Genomic DNA, 26,146 nt, shown 5'->3' with positions numbered 1-26,146 from the left:
GGGACCCCGGGGAGAGGGAGAGAGGGCAAAGCTGCCGGATTGCGGGGGGGAGGGGGCATCCATTTAGGACCCGGCTTAGCCCAGGAGCTGCGGAACATTTGGATTCCTCTGGGGATCGTGGTGACTTGTGGATAGCGGGGCTGCTCTGCTGATTCGCTTCCACCACTGCCAGCATGGTGATCAAAGTCTTTGTCGCCACATCTTCGGGGTCTACAGCGGTAGGTGACTCCTTTAACATCCTGCTCATACCGCTGGGATCAGGGTGGGGAATTAGCCCGGGAGATGCCAGGAAAGAGTTTACACCTGACAAAAACCCCACTGGGATTCTTGGCAGGAGTAAACCTTAGTTTTATTCTGCCCTGACCACCTTATTCTTGAAAGTTGCTCAGATGTAGAGAATTCCTGTCAGTGCCGGCTGGCTTGCCTGCGAGCTTTTACCACAGTTACGACATTTGCATCTAAATTATCTGTCATTTCATAGACTTACTGCTGTTTGGGAAAGTATCTGCAATACCTGTACACTGAGGAAGGAAACAGTGGGTATTGTATTTGTGCAAAAGCGAAGGTAGACTGTTTACAGGAGAAAATAAAGTGCTTATTTGATAGAGTAATAACTTTAGGACACTGCTCCTGCGAAGAGGGAACTCTGTCTAAGAAAGAACCTGGAGCTGGATAAAGTTAGGCAGAAAAACTTCTTTCCCAACCCCTTCCTTTTCCTGGCTTTGGAGAGGTTATTTGTTTCATTTTTCCTTTGTTTGTTTGTTTTTTTTTTTTTTAATGTTTGTTGTGTGTTTTATTTGTCTGAGTTTTTGGTTTTGTTTTTGGGTTTTTTGGTTTTGTGGGCTTTGTTTTGTTGATTTTTTTTTTTCCCTTGTGTGTGTGTGTGTGTGTGTCTGTTGAAATGCTATACTGATGATTTTGAGCATTGAGATCTACTGCTGTAGCTGTCAGCAGAGAGTATCAGCTGAAGGGAAGGGCATGTGAATAGTAGGGAGGTTGGAAGTCCGTGGGAGGTGGGAACCGGGAAAGGACTGTTTCCTTTTATATCCAGTTCCCAGATGAGCTCAGATTTCAGTTTTCCTTTGGCGCTCCCTCCCTCCCTCCTTCCAGTGACACGGCTAAATAAACTGGCTGGTGCTTGCACAGAGCTGTAACTACATCTCTATCTCCCTGACACCAGCTCCATTTCTTTAAGAAGATTCCAGAATGGAAAAGCTCCAAAAAGACACCTCCCATTTATGGGACCATCATCTGTAGGAAATGAACCAGGGGTACTTCACTAAACATCCAGTTGGAATAGTGCTGAGGAAATTTGCAGTTCTCTCACTAGCCTTACATTCTAAAACTACTATTGATATTTATATTTTTAAAAATTTTATTTATTTATTTATTTATTTATTTATTTATTTATTTATTTATACTAATAAACTTCAGATACAAGGGGAAAAAAAAGGTGGAAGTTGGGAACTTTAGGTTTGGTAGTTCAAAATCTGTAATAAAAAATTCACTGCTCAAGTAGCTTTATAAATTGCCATGTGCTGTGCATGGGCACTCTTCTGGCTCCTGCTTCACCTGTTTTGATCTGGAGACTCCAAAAGAAAATGATGGAATCCTCACATGCCAATATTCCTCTGTATTTGCTCCTTTCTGGTGTGTTGGCTGTGTGTATATCTATAGCAATATCAGCATGTGTTCAGTCAGCACAAACCTCAATATATCACTAAAATCCTATTAAAAAGAAATTTTGTATCAAGCATGTACAGCTTTTCCTGAGGAGGAATTAAATTTAATTCCTAAACTGTTTAAATTGGAAGTTTAAATTGCCCTATTAGTGCTGGTGATCTCTTCAAATTTGGTAGCTGATTCCATCAAACGCATGGTGTTGATTTTGAATTTCCACATAAGATTGTCCCAGCCTCTGGTGTAAATCAGCAGAGGATCTCTGGCAGAGAACAAAAAAGTCTCTGTTTTATGTACTACATGGTCACCCTAGTCACTGCAAGTGATTTTCATGTTAATAAATACCTTGTGCAAGTGAATGCAGTGAACCCAGTGACATTCTGCTGCTCTGGATCAGATGTTGGAATGTTATAATTCACTCTGGCTCTGGAGCAAATCTGCAGCCTGTATTTTTCCCCTCGATGCTTCAGAAATTTATTTTAAATATCTCCAGCTTTATTATGTTTCTGCTCCAGACTTAGCTGATATTGAACTATTCATTAAGGCAGGCAGAAGTGGAGACACTTATTTATAGCACTAAAAAACACTAAATTCTTGGCTTGGAGCAAGCCATAAAAAAAATAATGTTGTTAGTCACAGAGGTGTTTAGGATGTGGTACTATCCTGCAAGATTCTAAATTGTGGGAGAAAGAGGATTCATGTCTTAGAGAGGAAGTCTTACAGACTTGCTTCCTGATGCTCATGGTTATGACGCCTCTGAAATCCTTCTATTTCCTGTGCTTTTGGTGATATTTTATGATTATTCTCCCCTTCAAATCAGCATCAAAAGCAGCATAACCAGCAGGGCAAGGGAGGGGACTGTGCCCCTGTGCCCTGCTCAGGTGAGAGCCTACCTGCAGAAATGGGATCCAGCAGGATCCAGGGAGGATGTGGAGCTGCTGGAGAGAGCCCAGAGGAGGCAGCAGGATGAGCAGAGGCATGGAGCAGCTCTGCTGGGAGGAAAGGCTGGCAGAGCTGCCATTGTTCAGCCTGGCCAGGAGAAGCTTTGGGCTGAGCTCAGGGTGGCCTTGCAGGGCCTGAAGGAGCCCCAGGAAAGCTGGAGAGAGACAATTCCCAAGGGCTGCAGGGACAGGACACAGGGAATGGCCTTAAGATGAAGGAATAAAGGGTTAGATTAGAATGAAATTCTTCCTTGTGAGGGTGGGAAAGCCCTGGCACAGGTTTCCCAGGGTATTTGTGGCTGCCCCTGGATCCCTGGAAGTGGAAGGTTGGATGGGGCTTGGAGCAGCCTGGGACAGTGGAAGGTATCTCTGCCCATGCAGGGAGTTGGAACTTGATGATTTTTAAGGTCCCTTCCAATGCAAACCATTCTGTGATTCTGTAATCCAGCATGGCCTTGGCCATTCAAAGGATGGGATGCAAAGGGATGCAAAGTCCACAACCTCTCTGGCAATTCTTACACTCTAGCTAGATAACATTTATTTAAAACATTTATTTTCCCTTATTTTAAGGGTCTAGTATGCAGGGATGCTGCAACTGAAGTTTTGCTGAAAGAAAAACTGGCGTTGCTGAAATGATATCCTGCACATCACCACTTTCCAAGTAATCTCTGCCCAAGTAATTTGAATTCTTCCCATGCCATCAGACACAAGGGAGGGCACAAACAAGCTCATGCAGTCTCACTCAGTTTCTCATTCTGGGAAAGCCTTTGCATGTCATCTGGGTTGCTACATCCTAAATTTCCCTCTCTGAGTGTTGCTTCCTGGAGAGATTCTTTTGGTTGCCCACTTAGTGCCACCCACAGCAAAGGTTTGCTTTGTGGTTTCGCACTTGGTTGTGTCCCAAGTCTTTTGCTCTGCCTAAACCCCAGTAATGGTCTGACTAAGACACAACATATCTTAGTCAGAAACTCCTTGCCTTTTCCTTAAGCGGCATAATTCCGTGAAACTTTACTGCTTTACCTCAGCATTAATTTTTTCACACAGTGTTTTTGTTTTCAGGCCTGGTGCTGCCTGAGCCTCCTGTGCATTCCAAACCTCAAGCTGAAGAGGAATTATTAAGCCAGGTTTAAAAGTTACAGCTTTCATAAGCAGGGGAGCGCAGAATCTGGCTCCATTTCCATTGTCTCCTCGGAAGCACCGTCTGTCTGGAGCAGCAGTTATTCCAGGAGCCCTATCTCCTGCAGTGCCTGTGTCCTGAGGGACAGGCTGACCCTGGGATTGCAGCTGACAGCACTTGAGTGCCCTGGCTCCCAGAGCATGTGATGTTACTCCTGCTGCTGGCTGGTGCAGATTTTATTAACCATTTATGCAAACAGTTTCCTGCCACTTTCTCCAGTGAAATATCCCCTGAGCAATCCTTTCTGCTGCCTGAATGCATTCTGCAAATAACTCTGCAGCTAAATAGCCAGTAATGAGATTATTTCTGTTTAAAAGGAGAAAATAAGAATAGAAGTAAGCAGATTTGAACTCTGTCAACTGCATGGCTTTTGACTGCTTTGGATTAGTGTTTTCATTTAAAGTGATGTGCTTTTTTTTAGCTACTGCAAACTTCTGCTGTTGTCATAAAAATGTACAGCATTTGATGTTTGTTATTTTTTATAAGCAAGCATATGTGTAGATAGATGCTTCTTTGTTCGAACAAGGAAAATAAATTTTATCATTACTCATGAGAATTCATCCTTCCAGGATAATAGGCTATCACTCTCCTTCAGCTCTTCTGTTTTATTAGATTATGGAAATACATAATCCCTGACTTACTTCTCGTCTCATTGCCTGTCCATCTGATTTACACTAGCTTGGTGTCACTTTAATTCCAGGTGTTCAGATGTCTGACATATGGACATGGCTTCAAATCACAAGATACAAAAATTATCTTGATGCCTCATTCTAGTTATGTCTGGAGGCAAGTTCTTATAAAGCTGCTTAGGAGCAGCATTCCTTTAGTGGGGCAGTATAGTGAGTGTTAACATTTCCAGAGTAAAGGGATGGGTTTAAGCTCAATGCCTGCACAGAACCAGCATCAGAGGGAGTAAAGGCCATCAGTGAATTTTAGGGGTCACAGAGGCTGCATGTAACAAGCTTTAGTTGCATGTTACATGTTCTTTGTGGTCCAGCTGGAATGTCATTCTTTAATGGGGGATGTATTTAAGCACAGGAGTTCAGTTGTGCTGGATTTTCTTGAGCCTTAACTCATATTTATATATTATATCTCACAAAGCATAAACTAAAACACAAGAAGTTCCACCTCCATGTGAGGGAGAACTTTGCACTGAGGGTGGCAGAGCCCTGGAACAGCTGCCCAGGAAGGGTGTGGAGTCTCCTTCTCTGGAGACATTCCAAACACGCCTGGACACTTTCCTGTGCCACCTGCTCCAGGTGACCCTGCCTTGGCAGGGAGTTGGACTGGAGGATCCCTTCCAATCCCAGCTATTCTGTGATTCTGACTCTGTGAAATTTATTTACATCTAATATTAAAGAACAGAGACAGAGAGAAACTTGGCTCACAGAAAGCTGAATGTCACATATGATCGGTGGGAAGAAGGAGGCTGGAACATACTGGGGGAAATATGAACAATTTCAGACCTTTATACTGACTTCAGGCAAGGTCACCTTAAGTATGTGTACATCACATTCCCAGATCTGGGAACACAGTAGGAGGCTTCCTGCTGAGCCTCATTTCTTAGCTGGAGTTGTCACTGCATCCAGGGAGGAAAGAAGGAAGCTGGGGGGTGGGTGTGTGGTGGGAAGGATGTAGTGGCAGCACTCTGGGTGTTGACAGAAAATGTTGAATCTCAGCTTGAAAAAGTTTGAGGGCTACTGGAGTAGTGAATCCCACTTCAGGAACTTCCAACTTTCAGGAAGAATTTTTTCATGGAAAAAGGATTGGAACAGGCTGACAGGGAGGTTTGGAGTCCCCATCCATGGAGGTGTCCAAGGAACAACTGGACGTGGCGCTCAGAGCTCTGGGCTGGGTAGACAAGGTGGGCGTTGGCCAAAGGCTGGGCTCGATGATCTTGGACTCTTTTCCAACCTAGAAGATTCTGTAAACTTGACAAACGTGCCGGAGTTCTTGCAATAGCAGTTGCTTTTAGAAAACTTCTAGAAAATTTTCTTTTAAAAGAAGGAATGTTGTTTTTCCTCTTTCCTACCCAGATCAAAAAGAAACAGCAAGAAGTCGTGGGCTTTTTAGAGGCCAACAAGATCGACTTTCAGCAAATGGACATAGCAGGAGATGAGGACAATAGGAAATGGATGAGAGAGAATGTCCCAGGCGAAAAAAAGCCTCAGAATGGAATTCCCCTCCCTCCACAGATCTTCAACGAGGAGCGGTACTGTGGGGTAAGAAGCTGTTTGGAAATTTAAATATCTTCAGATAGTGGTTTCTCATAGAAAGGGACTCTTTTCCGTTAATAGGAAGCGTCAAACAAACTCCTTAAAACAATTTGAGATTCACTGTGAAAGAACAGTTCTCAGGAAACATTCAAGCACAGAAAAGCAACAAAATAGAAGATTATTTCTTTGTGACGGCAAAATATATGTGGAGGGAACACTGGCTGGAGAAAGTTCCTGAAATTTCCGTTAATTTTGATGGAGAGTGTTGATATTTTGTTTGTTTGGTCTTATCTGGGCTTCAAGGACATCAACAAGATATCCGAGGTACCAGAGGCTGGGAATAGGAATATTTTTTGTCCACTATATTATACAAATAAATAAGAATGTTTGTTTACTGGAATAGTTCTAGAATACGGTTTGCATTACTGGCATTATGCTGCTTATTCAATAAATATCCAGCTCTTCATAACAGCAACTCTACCTCATCAGATGCTTTTTTATTTTCATATGTGCTTGTAACAGGTTCTTTCTCTTGAGACAGTTTGTTCAAAGCAGAGAAAGATAATAATGCGCCAGCATGAATATTAGGACTGTGAATCAAAAGAGATAATCTGAGACTTTTTATTTTCTCATAGTCTGGGTGGAAATGCCCAGTCTGAAAAGTGCTGAGGTCTGGTGGCTGGAATGAACTTGCAGAGTGCTCTGGAACGCAGGGCACACAGTGAGCCTGGTTTGGAGTTACTGCACATATCCAGTGTGAACTCCTGCAAGGTTCTACTGCGGGAGCAAGGATTTTCATGCCAGAGTTTTCAGAATTAACTTCAGTGCTCTCAGAGCGAAAGTTGATAATATGGATATTAGAGTGCAGCTGTTTCCTTGTTTTCTCATAGAATTCCTAAAAGAGAAGATGGTGTGTTGTTCATGTGCATTTCAGCATCCAGTCTGCACCAATAAAAACTATAATTTGATATATCTTACTCTGGGTTTTGTGGCAGCCAGTGCTACAATAAATATTTCTGGTGTTCCCTGGAGAAGTTATATAAGAAATTAAAGAGTAATTGCCTTATAAAGTGTTGCAACTGGTCAGTCTTGACAGTAAATGATAAATACACAGTTTTTACTTCATGTCTGAAGCTATTTCAGGAAGCCAAATAATCTACATCTTGAAATAAATTCAAGTGAAGAAATAGTCCTTTGCAAAAACACCTCCATGGGGAAAGGAGTTGGAGCTACTGATTTAAAAACTGAATAAAATTTACAGTTAGTCTGATAGTCTCCAGAATTCTAATGTAGCCAGCTCTCAAAGCTCAGAGCTAATGATCCCGGTGGGTGCATAACAAAGACTAATTTATAGCATCATTATTTCCAAATAAATAAGGCAATGAGATCCATATCAGTGTATGCGCTTTACTCTTCTCCCCAGGGGAAGGTGCCTCGAGGGAGCTGCACAGGGAGTGTGATGTGGGCTGAGAACATGGCCAGGGGCTGCCAAACTGCTGCAAAATCCTCCCAAGTGACATGTTCTACAATAAAATCCTGGGGGTTTGGATTCTTCTTCCCTGTGCAGGGCCAGCAGAGCCATTGCTCTGAAATCCAGGATTGTTTTAGGCTGGTTAATGTCTATCTGCTGCGTCTTCCCCTGTGTCCCACTCCTTTGGCCTCAGCCATTTTATTCAAAATATCCCTGAGGATTGCAAAGGTATGTGTGACTCCAGTGCAGTATCTTGAATTCACGAAAGTCCTTTTAAAATATATTGCTCTCATCAGTTTTTAAGGGCCTCACTCTTGTGGCACCTAAAACCCTATGAATTTGTAGCCTGGCTAAATGCAGGCAGTTCGTACTCATTCCCTGCTATGCCCAAATCACCCTTTAGCTTCAACAGCCCCAATCCAGTATATTTGGAAATGGGAATCATATCCTCTATTAATCTTCATTTTGCTGGACTAAAAAAGTCAAACTCTTTACACCTCTTTCTTTTTTTTTTTTGCAAGACATTTTCCTTTTCTCCTTCCTGCTAATTCACAGTTAGTACTTTGGATTTTTTTTTTTAAAGATCAAATCTGTTACATTTGATTTTTCCCCATTCTTCTTTCTGGGATCATTCTTCTTCCACATTTCTCTTCTTATCAATGGTCTTTTCAATTGTTCTTATCAATGTTTGCTTCCCTTTCACACATGTGCGTGTGTGTACACATTACATCATGATGGCCAGGGAGATCTGGCCTTGGGAGATAAAAAGTCAAGATTAAATATTTCCTTCCTTAACCTGAGAAAAAGGGGTTTGGAGAGAGACATGAAAACTTTCAACTATTTCAAGGGCTGTGGCAAAAAGTGAATTATTGGCCTGAATTCAGTATTGACCTTCGTTTGAGCTGGAGGTTAGTCTAGATGGTCTCCTGAGGTTTCTTCCACCTGAATTATCTAGGATTTTGTAAAATGTTCTGCTCCATGCCCACAGGAGGTGGGATGAGCTGTATGAGAAGAAAATGCAGTGAAGAAAGTTCAAGCCAGACATTAGAAAATACGTAGTTTTCAGGAGATTATGTCATTAAAGGTGGATCAGAACCAGCAGATCAGAGTGATGCAATGATTCCTGCCTTGGAGGAATGGTCTTTTGGGACCTTGACCAATGTCTTCTTCTGCAGTTCAGTGAAATTTTTGGAGTGGTGGAAAGGAAAGGGAGTTCTGGGGACAGGTGAGGAGTCTTCTGTTTGTGCCAGAATAGAATGACACAGTAAGAAAGCAAAGTCAGTCCCTCTGCACATCTGCTGTTCTGCAGATACATAAAAGTAGCTTCATTTTCTGGGTGACCATGAAGAGCTGCTCCACTCCACAGCTTGTACTGTAAAGTGGAGGTTTCTTATGGATGGATTTTTATAGAGATACACTGCCTGGGAGCAGCATTTCCACGAGGTCAGAGAAGCTTAAAACTGTTTGATAAAATAGCTCAGATCTTACTTTTCTCTCAGATCATTGGTACTGCCACTTGAAGAAATAGATTGGAAATTGATTCATTTTGTATGCCTGGCTACAGCACCGATTTCAAGTATCCATTCTATCCATCAGTGCTGGCAATCATGTCCTTATTTGATCTTTTTCTTAAGCTGCTTCTTTGCTCATGTCTAGACAGACGTCTGCATCTGTGTCACTTGCTAAATATACTGAGCACTCCGTTGCTCTTGTCTTTGCTTTTGCTTAACAAAACCCCTTAAAAATCTAGGAAAGAAACGAAAGGTAAACTTCTGTATTTCTTTGTAAGCTGAAATCCGTAGAATAAAATACCCTCGTAGGTACGTTAAAAAACATCTCTGAATTATTTGGTAAGACTTCTAGTGGAAGTTGGAATGCGCAATTGCAGCTCGGAAACCAACAGTGTCCTGAGCTGCATCCAGAGCACTGCTGACAGAGGTGAGGGAGGGATTGTGTCCCTGTGCCCTCCTTGGGTGAGAACCCACCTGCCCAGCACAGGGAGCACGTGGAGCTGCTGCAGAGAGCCCAGAGGAGGCAGCAGGATGAGCAGAGGGATGGAGCAGCTCTGCTGGGAGGAAAGGCTGGCAGAGCTGCCATTGTTCAGCCTGGCCAGGAGAAGCTTTGGGCTGAGCTCAGGGTGGCCTTGCAGGGCCTGAAGGAGCCTCAGGAAACCTGGAGAGAGACAATTCCCAAGGGCTGCAGGGACAGGACACAGGGAATGGCTTCAAACTGGCAGAGAGTAGGTTTAGGTTAGATTTTAGGGAGGAATTCTTCCCCATGAGGGTGTTGAGGCCCTGGCATAGGTTTCCCAGAGCAGTTTTTGGCTTCTTCATCCCTGGAAATGTCCACAAGGTTGGACATTGGGGCTTGGAGAAACCTGGGATAGTGGAAGGTGTCCCTGCCCAGATTGAAATGACATGATATTTATGGTCTTGTTCCAACTCAGGCCATTTCATTATTCCATCATTTATGTAGCTGCTAAAGTCAAATTTATGGATATATATGGGCCTCTGGAGGTTTGTAGTCCAGCCTGCTACTCACAGCAGGATAGCTTTAAAGTTAGCTTATATTGCCTGGGACTTTGGCCGTCTGAATTCCAAAAGACTCCAAGGATGGTGTTTCCATGCCCTCTCTGTGTGCTGTGACCTGGTGCTGTACCAAGCACTGGGGGAAGAACTTTTGCTGATGTCCCGTTGACAAATGGCACCACTTAGACCATTTATGTATTTTCATGCAGATAAAATATAATTTCTTACCTGAAATAAATTGTTCCTGCTTATTTTTCTAACTGCCTGCCTTGGAAACAGTTGAGTCATTCAGCAAATGGAGATGTGAGCAAGTCACCATTAGTAAAGCATGGGTGCAAATACACCACAGAAAAACTATTCCATGATCACTGTAGGCAGTCCTTTATCTCTTATTTAATACATGACAGCTTCCTCCTCAGTGTGAGGAAATAAGTGATCTTCCATTTACTGTGGAATGTCATTGCACACTCCCTGTTGCCAAGGAGCACCTGATATAAAAGATTATACCCACTTCTGATAAGGAATCATCTAGTCATTCACATATTTTACTCCTGTCCTCAGGTTTGGTTATCTGCAAGACTTTGTGTTTCTGGAGAATTTTAGTTCACTTGTCAGGTGCTACTTTTCCTTATAAAGACATATAAAATATCAAGTCCACTTCATGGCCTTTCCTTGTTGCTGTTTTCTCTTTGTTCCCCAGCTCTTGCCATGTCATGCCATGGTTTGCTCAGGCTGCTTTATGAGTATATGGTGTTCAGCAGGGCACAAGTTTCCTGTGTTTGCGTGGCCCTGCCAAATTCTAGCCCTTTAAATTGCAGGAAATCCTCATTTTCTTGTTTGCTGCGCTACTACTAAATCCATGGGTCAGATGCAGACACTGCCTGGGCTGGCTGAGAAGGAGAATCCCACAGGATTGGGAAAATAGCAAAGAGATGGTCTGAGAAATGGGTGGCTTGGAGCAGCAGCAAAATGTGCTCCGGGGCTTCTTCCAGATGGAGCGGTTCCCGCCGGGTGTGACTGTGTGAAATCCAATCCGTCCCTCAGATAAATCAGGGAAATGGGCTGTCATTTGTCGTGTCTGTAAAGCTCTTCCAAACTGCACTGAAATGTCATCAATTCCACTCTTGTTGGCATTAAGGTGACTTCAAAACCATCCACTCCAGCCTTTCTGACAATTTATACTCTGGAAATGCGAAAACAGTTCAATAAAACAACTCAGGTCCTAACCAAGCTTTACAAACAAGTCTCAAGGGTGACTCAGCACCTTATTATTTACAGGCTTCTATTCTTGGAGTTATTTGGGATTAGAAGAAGTTATTTGGGATTAGATAACATGATCAAGGCGGTAGTGTAGGACTCAGCAGGACGTGTTCAGTCCCCTGTCTCAGAGCTGGGTGTGATTCTGGGCCAGTCACTTCTGACTGGAGATTCTGCTGGAACTTAAATATTTGTTGATTTTTACCTGTTTAAGATGTGAAGTTCCCAGTAACAAAAATAGTGATAACAAAACTTCCTTAATTGATAGGAGTGTTGTACAGGTGAAAGCAGTTAAGAGTATGCAGGCTGTAGCTGGCAGTGTAGAAGGCATCCCTGGTCTTCTGAGTTCCATTTCCACTGAAAACAGGCATTTCATGTAATGATTTCTCGTTTCATTTCCCCAGTGCACAAGACATTTTGGCTGGTACATGGCTATGGGAGAGAGCAGAACAACCCTTTCCTAAGTTTGTCTGAAAGTAACATCATTTTCTAACCAAACTGCCTTTCTTTAAAATACAGTTTCCTTGTTACCATTTCACTAGAGCCATCATGTTGACTTCCCTTTTATTTTCCATAAAGAAGTTCCAGGGTTTTGAGGGCCTATTTGTCCTTACAGCAAGTCTGTTTTAACATTTAAAGAGAATGGCTTTGCCTCGGAGTGTACAGCTGAGGCACGTTGAAATGAGACAATTTTATCAGATTCTGCCATGGATGGGATACAATTAAAGTATAAGTCTCTGGACAGATTTCTTCATTTACTCATTTTCCCACCCTGTGTGAATTCCCTTTATCTGTGTTTTCTTCCTGGGGCTCAGATAATGCAGACAAGTGTACAAACGCATGGTCATTCTCATCAGTGTAGGATTTTCCCTGGCTGGTCTCTTCCTCCTGTGCTTTTTGTTTGATTTTTGATACCAATTCTCTGTTGTTTGTTTGTCCCTTTCTTAGGATTTTGAATCCTTTTTCTCTGCTAAGGAAGAAAATATTATTTATTCGTTCCTGGGCCTTGCTCCTCCTCCAGGCAAAAAGGTATGCACTTCTGTCCTTCCACGGGGATCATTTATTTGATTTTAATAAAAGATGAACATAGGCAGTGACTCAGCATGTCACATAAGAGGCAGTGACAAGCAATACATTAGATGTTGGAGCAGCAAAGTGTTCTTAGGGGGGAAAAAAGGTAGCTGGTTCAATAAATACTAAAAAATACTTCTGTCTTGCCTTCTTTCACTGCAGGCTTGTTACCATGGCTCCAGCTGATGGGTTTGTTGTTGTTGTTGACACAAAGCAGTGTTTTATTATGTTCAGCTTTGAAACGATGCAGACTCCCTTGCAGAGTCTCTAGGTTGTGTTGGTTACAAGAAGCCTTCTCCTGTTCCTCACCACATTGAACAGGGATGGGGTTGGGATCAGACCCATCCCATCCTTCACTGGCACCACGGAAGTCTCTCCTGGAGGAGAAAAAGGCTCACCCAGCCCTTCACCAAGTCCCTTTGGCAAGTCTGCCTCTGGTTCTCCATCATATTTTGACAATGCTCTAATATATTTCTGGCAAAAGAAAAACATTTTATTTCGGGGGTTTTCCCCCTGTTTTTACCTCATGTTGTTTTTTACAGAAACCAATGTGTTTTTTCTTTATTAGAACTCCTTCTAATTGGATGTTTTATAACTGAGAGCATTGCAGCTCTGCTATCCTGAGCTCACGTTAGATGGTAATAAAACATTGCCATCTTTAACGTAGGTGAGCCAACAAAAGAAATGAATCAAGAGAGGGCTGAGCCAGAGTGACAGGAGAACTCTGCTGCGTTGTGGTGACCTGGCTGTGGAACAGCCTTGGAGCAGGAGAGCTGCCTTTGGTCCAACTCTGCAGCAGCTTGGAGTGAAACAGCATTAGAAAGATCTCTTTAGCCTCTTCTGTAAAAGCAGAGGAAAAAAAATAACAAGGAGCCTTTGCTAAGTGCTTTGAGAGCCACAGCTGAAAATACACCTAGGGGAGAGCCCCAGTTGTTATAAATGTCTTTGACTGAGTCCCTGCGTGATAAGGAGAGTGATTTAAACTTTCTGCTTTAGCTGTGCATCCTCCCACCCAGGGAAATAAAAATTACTTGCCTACCTCACAAGGGTCTTGTGAGAATTCATTTAATTAACATCCACAAAGCCATGAAAGGCTTAAAGGACTGCAGGTATTACATATTATAATCGTTATAAAAGACATGTGGAGAATCAGTGAGATAAAGAAAATTGCATTTTTCCACCTTCCCACTCCACAGATTATCTGCTTCTTCATGCAAGGTCCTGATAGATTCCATATCTATGAAATAAAGTAACAATTTTTTCATTTATTCCCAGCTGTCAGCAGAGGCTATTACAGTTTCTACTTCATGACAACCTTGGAAATGTTGAAAATAATGTGTTTGGTACATTCTGCTGGGCAGATTTGTTTGTCAGTGCCACTGGTAGCAGGCAAGTCTTGTTAACAGTGATTAACTGCTGCCTCGGTGGTGGCTTCAGTCCAGAGAGTGCAAACAAGTGAGAGCGTTGGTAAAGCTAAATGTGGAATTTTGATAGTCTCCCTTTCAGAGTCTATTCCTGTTTGTGAGAGAGGAAACACCTTCTTGCAGAGGTGTTTCTCAGCATCCCCACTGCAGCAGAGGCTGCCTGTGCTTCGTCAGGCAAAGAACTCTCCTGCTCTGCCCCTGCTTCTGCTTCCCCCTCACTCCCTGTCAACTCCACCTTAGATGAGCACAATGGATGGCTCGTGACACTGATTTCCAGCAGCATAAATCTGGAATTATAAGTCGGGAGTGGAAGAGATGGTGATGATGACACATATGACAAGGTTTCCTAATAATCCCTTTTAAAAATTGTGGTTTTTTTTTTTTTTTTTTTTTTTTTTTTTTTTTTTTTTTTTTTTTTTTTTTTTTTTTTTCCCCGGGAATGAAGAAGAAATCTATAAAGCATGGAATCACCACAAGGCAGTAAACATTTGCTTTTTAAGGATTTTTACCATGCTGAGACATGACAACGATTAATATGAAGCAGATACCTGTTTTATACTCTTGTCTTAAAACATTCTATGTCTTTTTCCATCCATCTTTTTGTCTCATACTGCACCAAGACTAGAGAAGTTCTTTAATGGTTGTTTCACAGCACAATCCAACACCATCCTGACCAGGACTGTTCTGAGCTCATTTTCCTTCCATCCAAGGAAGCAATGAACCTTTTGATGCTCCCTCAACAAATTATAACTTCCCAACAAAATACTTGTAGTTAAATTTATTGCCAATTCATTGCCATTGCTGAGTGCAAAATACACATTCAGTTCTGCAGATCCTCTTGTTCTGTTGTTTCTATCTATCAGTATATTCCAGATATTAGAGTGCTTCATCCAGCCCTGGGGCTCAGCACAGAGAGGACGTGGAGCTGCTGGAGAGAGCCCAGAGGAGGCAGCAGGATGAGCAGAGGCATGGAGCAGCTCTGCTGGGAGCAAAGGCTGGCAGAGCTGGCATTGTTCAGCCTGGCCAGGAGAAGCTTTGGGCTGAGCTCAGGGTGGCCTTGCAGGGCCTGAAGGAGCCCCAGGAAAGCTGGAGAGAGACAATTCCCAAGGGCTGCAGGGACAGGACACAGGTAATGGCTTCAGCCTGAAGAGAGGAAGTTTAGATTAGATATTAGGAAGAAATTTTTCCCTGTGAGGGTAGTGATGCACTAGAAAAGGTTTCCCAGAGAAATTTTGGCTGCCCCTGGATCCAGGGAAGTGTCTAAGGATAGGCTGGACATTGGGGCTTGGAGCAGCCTAGGACAGTAGAAGATGTTTCTGCCCATGGAACAAGATGATCTTTATGGTCTCTTTCAACCCAAATAATTCTGTGATTCTCTGATTCTGTGATTTTATCATACCAAGTACATCTATTGCTTTAAATAGTGCAACATGTCCATAAAATTCAGTGACTTTGCAGGAAACCAATCCATATTTGTGATACTTCAGCATGGGTCTGTTAGCTCACATCATCCTCTCTCCTGTTGCCTCCTCACCACAATTTTTTGTGTTTTCTGAAGCATCATTTAGCAGGGCTGAGCAGAACAGTTTTCTGTGCCTGAGAGAAGCAGCAGATGTAGTGCTTGTGTTAATAAGTAATTTAATCTGTTAATACCTAATACTCCTCACCTGAAGGAATACCTGGTCTAGATTAGTTCCAAACACGGTTCAGGGCAGGCTGGGATTTAAGGGCAGCCATGCTTTATGCCTGACCCAAAGATCACTCAAATTTGTGCTAGATTTCTGAGAGATCCTGTTTAATCTTGGCTTAGTGACCCGAGCAGTGATGTCCCAGTGGGATGCATGTGTAGATCTGAGCTCTAATCAGTGGAGTTTGTATGTTTGGGGTCAGGTGTGGCAGTCTCAGCTGCCTCAAAAGTTGGGTACATTTTTTTAAAGCTGGCACCACTTTTATGCTTAGTCTGACTCAGAGAGCTCAGTGATTTACGTGAGCTGAGGGACTGTTTTCAAATATTGTGCATACTTGAAGCCTTAATCCCACTATTCTTGATCTTAATATCCAGAATCTTGATTTCCCCAAATCTATAGATACTCAAGCTTAAGTTAGTGGAAGAAGGCTTCTCCTAAATCTGCTTTGAATTACAAAGTTGTGCTATGTGCATTTTATTTAAAGAGAAAATGACCTGTCAGCCAGTCTTTAGAAATGGTACTTCATTTTGAATTAGTTGAGAATTAAATTCTGTGTTTCTATGGAGAGCCAGTGTAGCGATGATATTCTGAATGTCAGAGTTCTCCATATAATTAACAAGAATTCTGTGTGTGTGTGTTCTGGCTGATAACATGCTGCTTCTAGAGTTTAGTTCTTTCAGCTACAACTCTTTTCTGTGCCTTATGATCTAAGTATGTGATTCATCTGAGATGGATTCACACAGTAGGGTCATTTTAATTAGCATGCTCTCTGTGGTCCTTATGCATTTTATGTCCCAACCAAAAATACTGACTGCATGGATTTTAATGAAATAAAATCCATTGATATTTGTCATGAAAATGAATATTGAACCAATTTCAAGACGAGGTTGGATGGGGCTCTGAGCAACCAGGTCTAGTGGAGGGTGTCCCTGCCCGTGGCAAGGAGGTTGGAACGGGATGATCTTTGAGGTTCCTTCCAACCCAAATCATGGTCAGTGATTCTATTAATTCAATTCTCATTAACACTGCCCTTTTCATTTTAGGAACTTCTGCAAAGAAAGTATCTGTAAGAAGTTGTCATTTCCTTAAGAAAATAACGTACTAACACAATGTTGCGCAAGGGAATTTCAATGTTTGTTTGTGTTACTACGTATTCTAATCTTCAAATATTTTTTGGCTTCTGGAAGAAGAGTAAACATTAAACCAAGCTGAACAAATGTCTCTGTAGAACCGCTTTTAATAACAATGCCACCAGCATCAGAGTGCGGTGAGCCCACAGTTTTATGTGCACTTGAAATGAGACGATATTGCCAGAAAAAGAAATTGCCTTTTCTCCCTCCTCCTTCCTCTGGCTCCTTCTGCTCCCTCCCAGCTGCTCATTCCTCTCCCCGAGCATCCCCCACGTGCTGGCAGAAACACTTGTGCAGCTGTGTGACAGAGTGTGAAACTGCTGTGAGGTAGAAACGTTTTGCTTTTTGAAGCTTTAATCCTGATCAGCTCCAGTTCCAGAGGGAGGACGACTTAGGGACCTTTGCGCCCACTCTCTTTTCACTGCAAGTAACTCTAGATGTAAAGCTGACTTTCCACGATTCAGGAGAAAATTGCCAAAAGAGCACCAAGCCTTGCAGGCAGGCAGGTTTCAGCAAAACCATCAAACTGCTGTGATATCTGCTTCTTAACATTCCTAAGCTCCTTTCTATCATTTCTGTCTCCATCCAGCAGAGCTTGTCAGCAGGAGGACATCTCTTATGTCCCACAGCACATGTTGGGACAAAGATCTGGGGATAAAAGCCAGCCAGACGTGCCCTGTTCTGCAGAATAAGTGCACTGGCTGAGGAAATCGTCATGGGCACACTGGAGGAGGACTTGTGAAGTTTAAAGGAAAGGGGAACATGACTGAGGGCTTCTGTTTAACTGTAGAGACAAAAGAACTTAAGGAAAAGCAGCAAAACCCAAAACAACCAGAGGGCTGAGTTGTAAGGGCTTGGTCACAGGGATGGGGAAGGAGCTTTTCCTCCTCTCAGGGATGTTCTGCTCTTCCCAAAGCGTGTGGGATTCAGGATGACACAGGACAGGACCTCCCCAGAGTGCCAGAGGAGCCCAGCCCAGATAAAACCTCTCAAATCTCCTTTAAATGAAAAAGGTCCTTTACCTCAGCTCCTCTACTAACAAATCTCTCCCAAAATCTCCAACTGATGATGATTAGACTTTTTCTTCACAGCCAATTTGTACTCATTTTGCATTTCCCTCAGCACTCTTCCTTATCCTACCCCTGTCTGATGTTTACTCTGATCTATTTTGGGAGTGCCATCATATCCCCTCACAGCATCACTTTCAATAGATGAAAGCAATGAAGCTTTTTTGGTCACCCTTTCATAAGACAGGCTCTCCACTCCCTCAGATGTTCCTGTAGCCCTCTCTGCACCTGTTCCAGTCTTGAGTTTCTCTTTCTTGAGCCTGAGTGACTGGGATGGCACAGAGCAATCCAGAGGAGGTTGTGCCTCACCTCATGCATCTTGAGGATCACTTTTTTTTTAACCTCTTTCACTGTCACATCACACCCATGGCTCAGTCACCCCATGCTTATTTAAATACATCCATCTTTTTCTTCCATGATGATCATTAAGTAACGAGCCCCTAAAGTGCAGTAGAAAAATCGCTTTCTGATCTCTGACCCAGAACTGCTTGTCCCAAAAAAGGTGACTTTGCACTTCATGCTCTTGCATTTCATCATATTTCTGCTGTTCCACTCGAGGCCTCCTTTTATCTGACACAGTGTGGGAGCCACTGTGACCTTTCAGAGCCACCCAGCTGAAAGGACACCAGGATATTTGTCAATTAAAGAACCTCCCAGGAGGTGCTTGGTTATGGTGCTGGAATGAATGGAGTTGATTGACTGATGTGGGAAGAGTTTCCTGATGTTTTTAAAGGAGAAAGTTAAGAGACTAAATGTGAGATCCTTTGTTATTTCTGTTTTCCTGGAGCTTCTGGATGATGTTTAATTGGAATTCATGCTGGTGGATTTTTTTTTTTTTTTTTTTTTTTTTTTTTTTTTTTTTTTTTTTTTTTTTTTTTTTTTTTTTTCCCTGAAGCTCAAATGTGCCATCAGGGTTAACTTTGGTTTCTACTGAACTTTCCAGAGGAAGGTGAGAGAACCTGCTATGCTGAGAAGTGCTTGAATTCATGTTTTCCCCACACAAACCCCACCTGGTCAACATGCCCAGCAAGTGTTCTTTTCACAGGAGAAATACACCCTAAAAGGGGGTATTTTCATTTGAGAGCTGAAGCAAAAATAGAAAAACATTTTCCCAAAAACAAGGAACTCAAGAATTTTACAGAAATGAATTGTTGATTATTGTTATGAAGCTTACCACGACTTCCCCTTTGCTGCCAGGAGACTGAAAAGTCTGATGCCACAGAGGAGAAGTCAGAAGCCACAGAAGATAAATCTGATTCCAAGGATGAAAAATCTGACGGCACGAACGAAACTGAGGCACACACAGAAGACAAGTCAGGTGAAGGGGCTCCTGAAGAGGCTCAGTCTGACCAGACACCACCAGAAGGTCAACAGGTATTTTTTCCCCTCTCTCTTTGTGATCTGAGGGTTTTACCTGTGCTAAGCACACGAAGCATAAACCCACAAGCTCTCCTGGTGTGCCCCAGGGTGGCTGATTGCAGAGTGTCTTTTGGATGTATTTTCTGTGATAGCAGGATGATATAAAACCTGGATAAACCTCCAAGGAGCTTTGTCCTGATTCTTGAATAACAGCAGCTGCCTTTTGCCACTTGTTGCCACAAGCTTTTTTATTTTATCTTGGCGGTCATTGGGAACCAGAGTCTAGTTATGGAGGATAATTTAGGACTAGACATCTGAGTCCTTCCTGTGTGAAAAAAAAAATTTTAAAAATTACTTCATTCAACAGCCAGCATGTGCAGTGCTCATAAATCCAGTTGTAAATGTTTGCTGCAGATCTGGCAGTGACTTCTCCAGGCCTTGCACTTCCCCTGGGCAGTGCAGAAGTGGAGGCCAATGTTTTTCTTTCTGTCTGCTCCTGCTCTGGTATTACAGATCTCAAACTGCAGCTCAGGTTTAAGGATGGGTTTATTTGGATGCTGACTCTTCCCAGGGAGTCAGGCTTGCTGCAGCATCAAGCACTCACACTCCTTAGGTTCTTCTGTGTTTGCAGATCAGATGATTCCTGGAGAATATCCAGCACAAATGCATCATCTCTTACTTTTAAGATCAGAATAAATGGAGTTCGGTTGTTTGTTGTTTTTTTTTTTTTTTTTTTTTTTAATCTAGCTGCAATATTTCTCCAGAGGAAACACCTCTTTCCCCTACTGCCCTTTTTAATAGTGACTGATCCGGCCACTGTTAGGCTGGAAAAGCCCTTTTTACACACCCTCATGCACATCTCAGCCACTGGGAAGTCCAACTCATCATTTTGAAACAGTGATGAGGAGAGACAGTCCTCAGTGGGAACTAAATTCCTCCTTAAGGAAAGTTATATCCAAGCACTTTTCGTGTCGCTATGAATTTCAGCAGCAGGTGAGTGCCATCAAACTCCTTGGGGTGTTTTTCTGGCTTATAAGAGGAGCCAAAACTGCTGCCTGGCTTGGGTGCCTTGCCCTTGTGGCTGGCATTCTGCTTTAATGTTTTTCAAACGAGGGCAGAAGGCTGGAATTTGTCTGCAAATGTGTCAGGCAGCTGTGTAGGAGAGGCTTTGCGCTGACATCATGCAGTACCGCTCCCATACAGCCAACACCTTGCTCCACTTCTCACAGAAAGGTTTGGAGCTAAAAAGTGGAAAAGAGATTTCTGTGCGGTTTTTTTCAGGGAGGGGAGAGGAAGAGGAGAGAGCGCAGAAAACACTTTTTGCCCTGTTCCACCACCCACTTCCCGTGTCACCCAGGACAAATCGCTTCAGTGCCAGTGGCATCTGCCCGCCTTGCTATAGTTCATCCCAATTATCACTTCAGTTGGGATGGCATGAATCATCCTGTAGGAATTCTGCTGTTCTCACTCACTCGCTGCAGACAGCACACAGAGAAAGGGGTTAGATGAGAAGAGCAACTCCGAGGCAGCTACAGCGAGATGAATTCCACCTTTTGTCTCTGTATCTGGTTTTGTGCTTATAAAAGGAAGTAAAAATGCCATTTCCTTACCTGAGCAGGGTTTTATGCAAGTAAATACACTGCCAGATTGCCATCAGACTTATCTCCACTGGATGTTAAGTCCTAAAGGATGGAGGTGTTTTCAACACAAAAACGTGAAAGATGGCAGTTTTATGTTCTACGGCTGAATTAGTATGCCAGTGGGAATTTGGTACTGGGATTTTGGCCTTATTTAGCACCGCTTCAAACCATCTCAGAAATGACTCCCATTTGCAGGGTGTAACCAAGCCAGCTTTGCTCCAGTGACCTCGCAGGAGAAATGTTAGCGCTGTGGAAAAATTCTGGAAGAGTTTTGGGGAGGTTGAGTTCCCTCAGCCTTTGCCAGTGAGCACAGGACAGAAAACAGAACCAGCTGGGGCTGTCTCAGCCCTGGGGCTGCAGGGAGGAGCCAGGATTCAGGAGACTCCTCCAGCGCTCCTCAGCAGCAGGGGATGTTCAGTGTGGAGGTTGCAGCTCTCTCCAGCTTCTGCTGCTCTTCCTGGGAGATGCAGAAATCCAGAAGCTCCAGCTTTGTTTCTACATGGATGTAGTGCCTCCCATTCTTTGTCTGTCCCTTTGGTTTTGGGGGTCTTGAAGAGAAGGCTGAGCTCCAGCTGATGTGGACCCTGCTGGTTACTCCATGTGCTGGTAATAAATTTTCTGTAGCTTCACCCTCTGGTTTTGACTTCAGATTTAAGCTTGGAGGTTAGGAATATTTTTTAAGTGGTGTCCCAGTTAAATCAGTTTTCAGTAGAGTTTAGGCTCCCTTCAGGGCAAAATTATTTAAAAAACGTGTTCATAAATCCTATTATGATGCAAGTCTGTATCCTGCCTCAGAAATTCCCCAGGCCATATTTAAACCCTGGCACGGCAACTCACTCCCTTAACTCAACTCATGAGAGCTCAAACCAACCCCTCTGCCTTCTGCGGGGCACTGTGACATTGGCCTCTTGTCTCTGGGATTTTGTGTAGGATTAGCTCTTTCCACCAACAGCCAGCTTAGGATCTAACATTAAATTCTATTCATTTTGTATATTCCTTTTTTTTTTTTTTTTTCCTATTTTATCTCTCTCATCACGTCTGCTCAATCTACAGTCTAAAACCAGCTTGCATTATTTTTTTATTCCCTGTTGAGCCAAGGCATCTGTTGCAGCCTACAACACTTAACAGAATCACAAGCCAGATTCTGAATGATGATATATAGCATAGATAAAACTCTATAATTCTGATTATACTTTCATTTTGTAGACCAGCTCGTTACAAAAAAAACCCCCAAAAAACCAACAACAAAAATTCCACCCGAACAAGCAAACAAAACCCAGCTCCAAATCTTTGCTTGCCAGTGAAGCAGTTTTGATTGGTAGTTACCGGGGAAAAGGGAGCTCAATTTAATAATTTTATAGTCCTTTTCCAGCATAAAAGTTAAGCTTTAATGTGTTTTGTGAGTTAATTTGGAGAACATTATATCCAAATGAATCCAGCAAATTCCACACAGTTTTCCTAAATTCAGCGTTTAAATTCTGCTGTGTTTTCCCTCTCTGATTTCTGACATTCTTTCCTTAATTTATCTTTTTAACATTTTCTTTTGTACCTCTTCTGTAGGAAGGCAAGGAAGAACATGCAGCAACAGGGGTATAGTATATCTGGACATTTTCTTATCATCTTTGGTTTGTGTGTATTTAATTCTCTTTCAGTCCCTTTGCTTCAGTCAAAAGCTGGAAAATTCTTATTCATGAAAGTAAATACACCACAGTCATATTCTGCTAGAGATAATGATTGGTCCTATTGTGGTGTTATTGACTGGGAATAAAGATGGGCCTTTAATCATAAAAAGCTGTAAATGGAAGAGAAATTGTCTGTCACAGAGTCTTCAATAAAATTTGCTAAGGACTCCCATGACCAGTCTATCTTTGATAATCACTGACTGACACCATGCTGTGATTGCATTCTCGGTGTGAAAGACTCCTTCTGACAATTTAGGCCGTTCTGCCCATAAAAGAAATAATTTCCCTCATGAGAATTTGTAAGACCCAGGTGCAAACCCTCAAACACTTTTCTGCTTTGCCCAAACCTTCGGGATCCTCCAGGGCCACCCCAGTGCCACCAGCATCACCCCAAGGGCCACATCCAGACTGCTCCTGAGCACTGCCACAGACAGTGACTGCAAACCTCCCTGGGCAGCTCAGCCCAAGGCCTGAGCACTCTGACAGGGAAATTTTCTGTCCCAGTCTCCACCCTGAGCCTGCCCTGGTGCGATTGGAGGCCATTTCCTCTCCTCCTTTCCCTGCCCCTCCTGTCAGGGACTTGTGCAGAGACACACGGTCCCATCTGAGCCTCTTTTTCTCGAGGCTGAGCTCCTTTCCCAGCTCCCTCATCTGCTCCTCCCAGGATGTGTTTTCCTGACCATAAAGCTCCTGGACCCATGAGCAAAGTGCAGGGGTTCCTGGAGGGGCTGGTGACAGCCACCAAGCCTAATTAGTTGTACCCTGGCACTGCCAACTAATGCTTCAAGCAAGAGAAATAACATTTTTTTTCTTTTTTTTTCTTTTTTTTTTTTCCTGTAAAAGGTATTTGACTTCAGTTTTGGATGGAAGCTGGTAATATCTGAAAGATGTGGCTTGTCTGCTGGCTCTCCTGGCCCTGTGTCAGAAATCTCAGGAGATAAAAAAGACACCTTTCCTGGGGGAAAATGCCCAGAGAGGCAATATTCCTATTCAGTTAGATTGAACACCTAATCCACAGATGTTTGTATTACATTTCTGATTTTGCAGGAGTGATTCTTTAGTGCAATGCTTTTCCCTGAAAAAAACAATCGAAACCAGGAATCTGATTCCAAGAGCTCCATTCCCAGGCAGATATTTAGGCAGGGTTTCACTCCAGCAGCTCAGGTGTGACTCCTGCACAGACAGGAGGAGCCTGAGAGGAAAAACAAAGGTCTGTGCTGCTCATGTCTGACCTGCAGTCCTGACTGAAAGCTCATTATTGATTCTTTGATTGGTTACTTGATTATGCCAGGAAGAAATTCACACCACTTTTGCAGTCTGAGCAGTTTGTGAAGGGGTGACAGATTGAGATAAAGCTGATTTATACACATGGGAGTGCCTTTGGACAAGAGATCCCTGGAAGAGGAGCAGAGGAGCCCACAAAGCAATTTCCAGCTGTTTTTCAGAGTAGAGCTTAATTTAGTCTAGAAGGAGAATAAGCAGAGATTGTTGTCTGCATTACAAATTCCAGCTTTCAGATAACTGTTGATTGAAGCAAAGGGCTGTTGTCTTTCAACTGTGTAATTTCTCCTGCATACAAGAGAGAAATGAGAACTTTTGAGACAGAAACAAGGCTGTATTATCTGATTCCAGATGATTTTTAGAGCATTCAGGAGTCTAGTTCCTGAGCCACGAATCTTCAGTTGTTTACTCCTCCAGGAAAGTGTATGATTAAAAATACTAAACTTTTTGTTGTATTTACACATATTTCATAATTCTCATTTTGATTTTGAGCATCTATTTGCAGCTTCACCACATGTTCTAACCTCCCTAAGAAGAGGGTTCTCATATTCCAGCACGTGCTTATTAACTCCACAAAATAAAGCCCTGCCATGCTGAGATTAAAAACTCTGTACATTAATTCTGGAATATCAAAGAATATCGTATTTACTAGAAATAGAACAGTTGTAAAAGCAGAGATCTGCATTTCAGGACTGTTTATTATTTTTTTCTTTTAATTCTTACATGGTAACTACAAATATTTTCTATTTAAAAAAAAAAGGAAGAAGAAAAGCAGGAAGAGGGAGAAGAAAAAGAAGAGGTGGGGGAGCAGGAAGAGTCTTAGTACAGTTCCCTATGATGCAATATTTCTTGAACAGGTTTTCAGGTAAATATTGAGACAACAAGCACAGTTTATAAATACCCTTACAGTAACATAAACTTGCAATTTTTGTAATTATTGTTGTGGAAGGGCGAAGTGTCCATGCGCAAAATACCCAGCTGATGACTCAAAGGCTGATTTAACTGTTGCAGCTTGTCTTTCACACGGAATAAGAATTCTTCCCTCTCCTCTCTTACTCAGCTACTGATTCCACTGCAGCTTTTAGGAGCTCCATGTCTCGCATGAATTCCTCTCTCAAATTTAACTGAAAACTTAAAATACTGAGAGAGGAGCCTGACAAGAAATGTGACTCAGTATAAAATTACTGAAAACAGGCCAAATTTAAAACCACAAAAAAGGAAGCAGCTGGAAGGCAGAGTTTGTCCTGTACAGGTGTGTGAGCACACCAGCACTGCTCAAGTTCTGTCAGCATGTGCTTTTAATTTTAATTTTCAGGTTTTCTCCTTCCTCTGGCCCTTATCCCCTACACTGAAATACAGATCAGAAAATCACTTACTGGAGAGAAACGGAAACTTAGAAGAGAGCTGGAATTTCCAGCAGATTTTCCTTTGGGTGGTGGGACTTCCTCCTGATCACAGATACTAAGTGCTCTTTCTAGGATCCATAGAATCATGGAATGGTTTAGGTTGGAAAGGACCTTAAAGATGATCCAGTTCCAACCCCCTGCCATGGGCAGGGACACTTTCCACTATCCCAACTTGCTCCAAGCCCCGTCCAACCTGTCCTGGGCTGGATTCCCAGCTGACTCAGACTCTGAGGTAGCTGCCAAAGGTTTCACCAACCAGGTGCTGGTGGGATTTCCCAGCACCTCCACAGGGGAGGAAATCCATCACTTCTTTCATGCTGCCTCTCCCAAATCCGGGTTCATCTGTTGCACGGGAATTAATTCATCACAACATTGTCCAGAGTTCAGATGTGTAACATCACAGAAGTGCTGAGTTCTAATTTAATTTTCTTTGTTTTTGTTCAGGAAGCACCAGCTGGAGCCACCCCACCAAAGCAAAGAAAATCCCTTTCTCAAGCAAAGCACCACTACCTTTAGTGTGCCTGTATGAACATAAAAACATAAACAGAGCACTGACACCACTCTGTCCCACCTGTAGCCTTTATATATATATTTGGTATTCCAGTTGCTTGTTAAAATGGAACTCATGTCTGACAGATGGTATTTCAGTCAGTTGTTATGTGTTGGGATAGTTTTTTGTCCATGTCACATTTAGATTGTGAGCTCTCCAGGGCAGGAACCGCGTCTCTCTCCATGTCCAAATTCTGCCAAGCACGTTGCTGCCACCCAGCACCAGTGATGTCTTCACAGGAAAAGAAATTCAGCACCAAAAACTGCAAAGAGGCTTCCTGTACACAAGCCATGTGAGTCACTTCTCCCTCAGCTGGCATTTGAAAGTGATTGAGATTCCCATAGTGCAGCAGTTTAAATAAATGTGTTTTCTGTCGTATCTGTTCTTTGTCTGCAAAAGCATTAATTGAACTCTGCATGCAGAGGTTTTCTCCATCCTTGGGGGTGTGGGCTGTACAAAGTCATGGAATCATGGAATGGGTTGGGTTGGAAGGAACCTTAAAGATCATCCAGTTTCCTCCATCCCAGGCTTCTCAGAGCTCCACCCAGCCTGGCCTTGGACATTTCCAGGGATGGAGC

The 26,146-nt window shown here is 42.8% G+C and overlaps 1 protein-coding gene across 3 annotated transcripts; it reads left to right on the top strand.

Annotated features, from left to right (window-relative positions):
- On the top strand, window positions 1-25,946 carry SH3BGR (SH3 domain binding glutamate rich protein). Of its 3 annotated transcripts, XM_040055885.2 has the most exons (7): window positions 5-218; window positions 5,835-6,020; window positions 12,219-12,299; window positions 18,848-19,024; window positions 22,210-22,239; window positions 24,373-24,477; window positions 25,463-25,946. In XM_040055885.2, the coding sequence occupies exons 1-6, from the start codon at window positions 174-176 to the stop codon at window positions 24,433-24,435; spliced, it is 582 nt and encodes a 193-aa protein (XP_039911819.1). In that variant the 5' UTR covers window positions 5-173; the 3' UTR covers window positions 24,436-24,477; window positions 25,463-25,946. The 3 variants fall into 3 exon arrangements, with proteins under 3 accessions (XP_039911820.1, XP_058275370.1, XP_039911819.1); XM_040055886.2 differs by lacking the exon at window positions 12,219-12,299 and having other exon boundaries at window positions 1-218; XM_058419387.1 differs by lacking the exon at window positions 22,210-22,239 and having other exon boundaries at window positions 1-218.
- Window positions 25,947-26,146: the final 200 nt, after the last annotated feature.

Source organism: Hirundo rustica, chromosome 2 (assembly GCF_015227805.2).
Source record: "Hirundo rustica isolate bHirRus1 chromosome 2, bHirRus1.pri.v3, whole genome shotgun sequence".
In the NCBI taxonomy this organism is placed as follows: Eukaryota; Metazoa; Chordata; class Aves; order Passeriformes; family Hirundinidae; genus Hirundo; species Hirundo rustica.
Note: the sequence above shows the minus strand (reverse complement) of the source record. Positions and strands in the feature narration are given on the sequence as shown.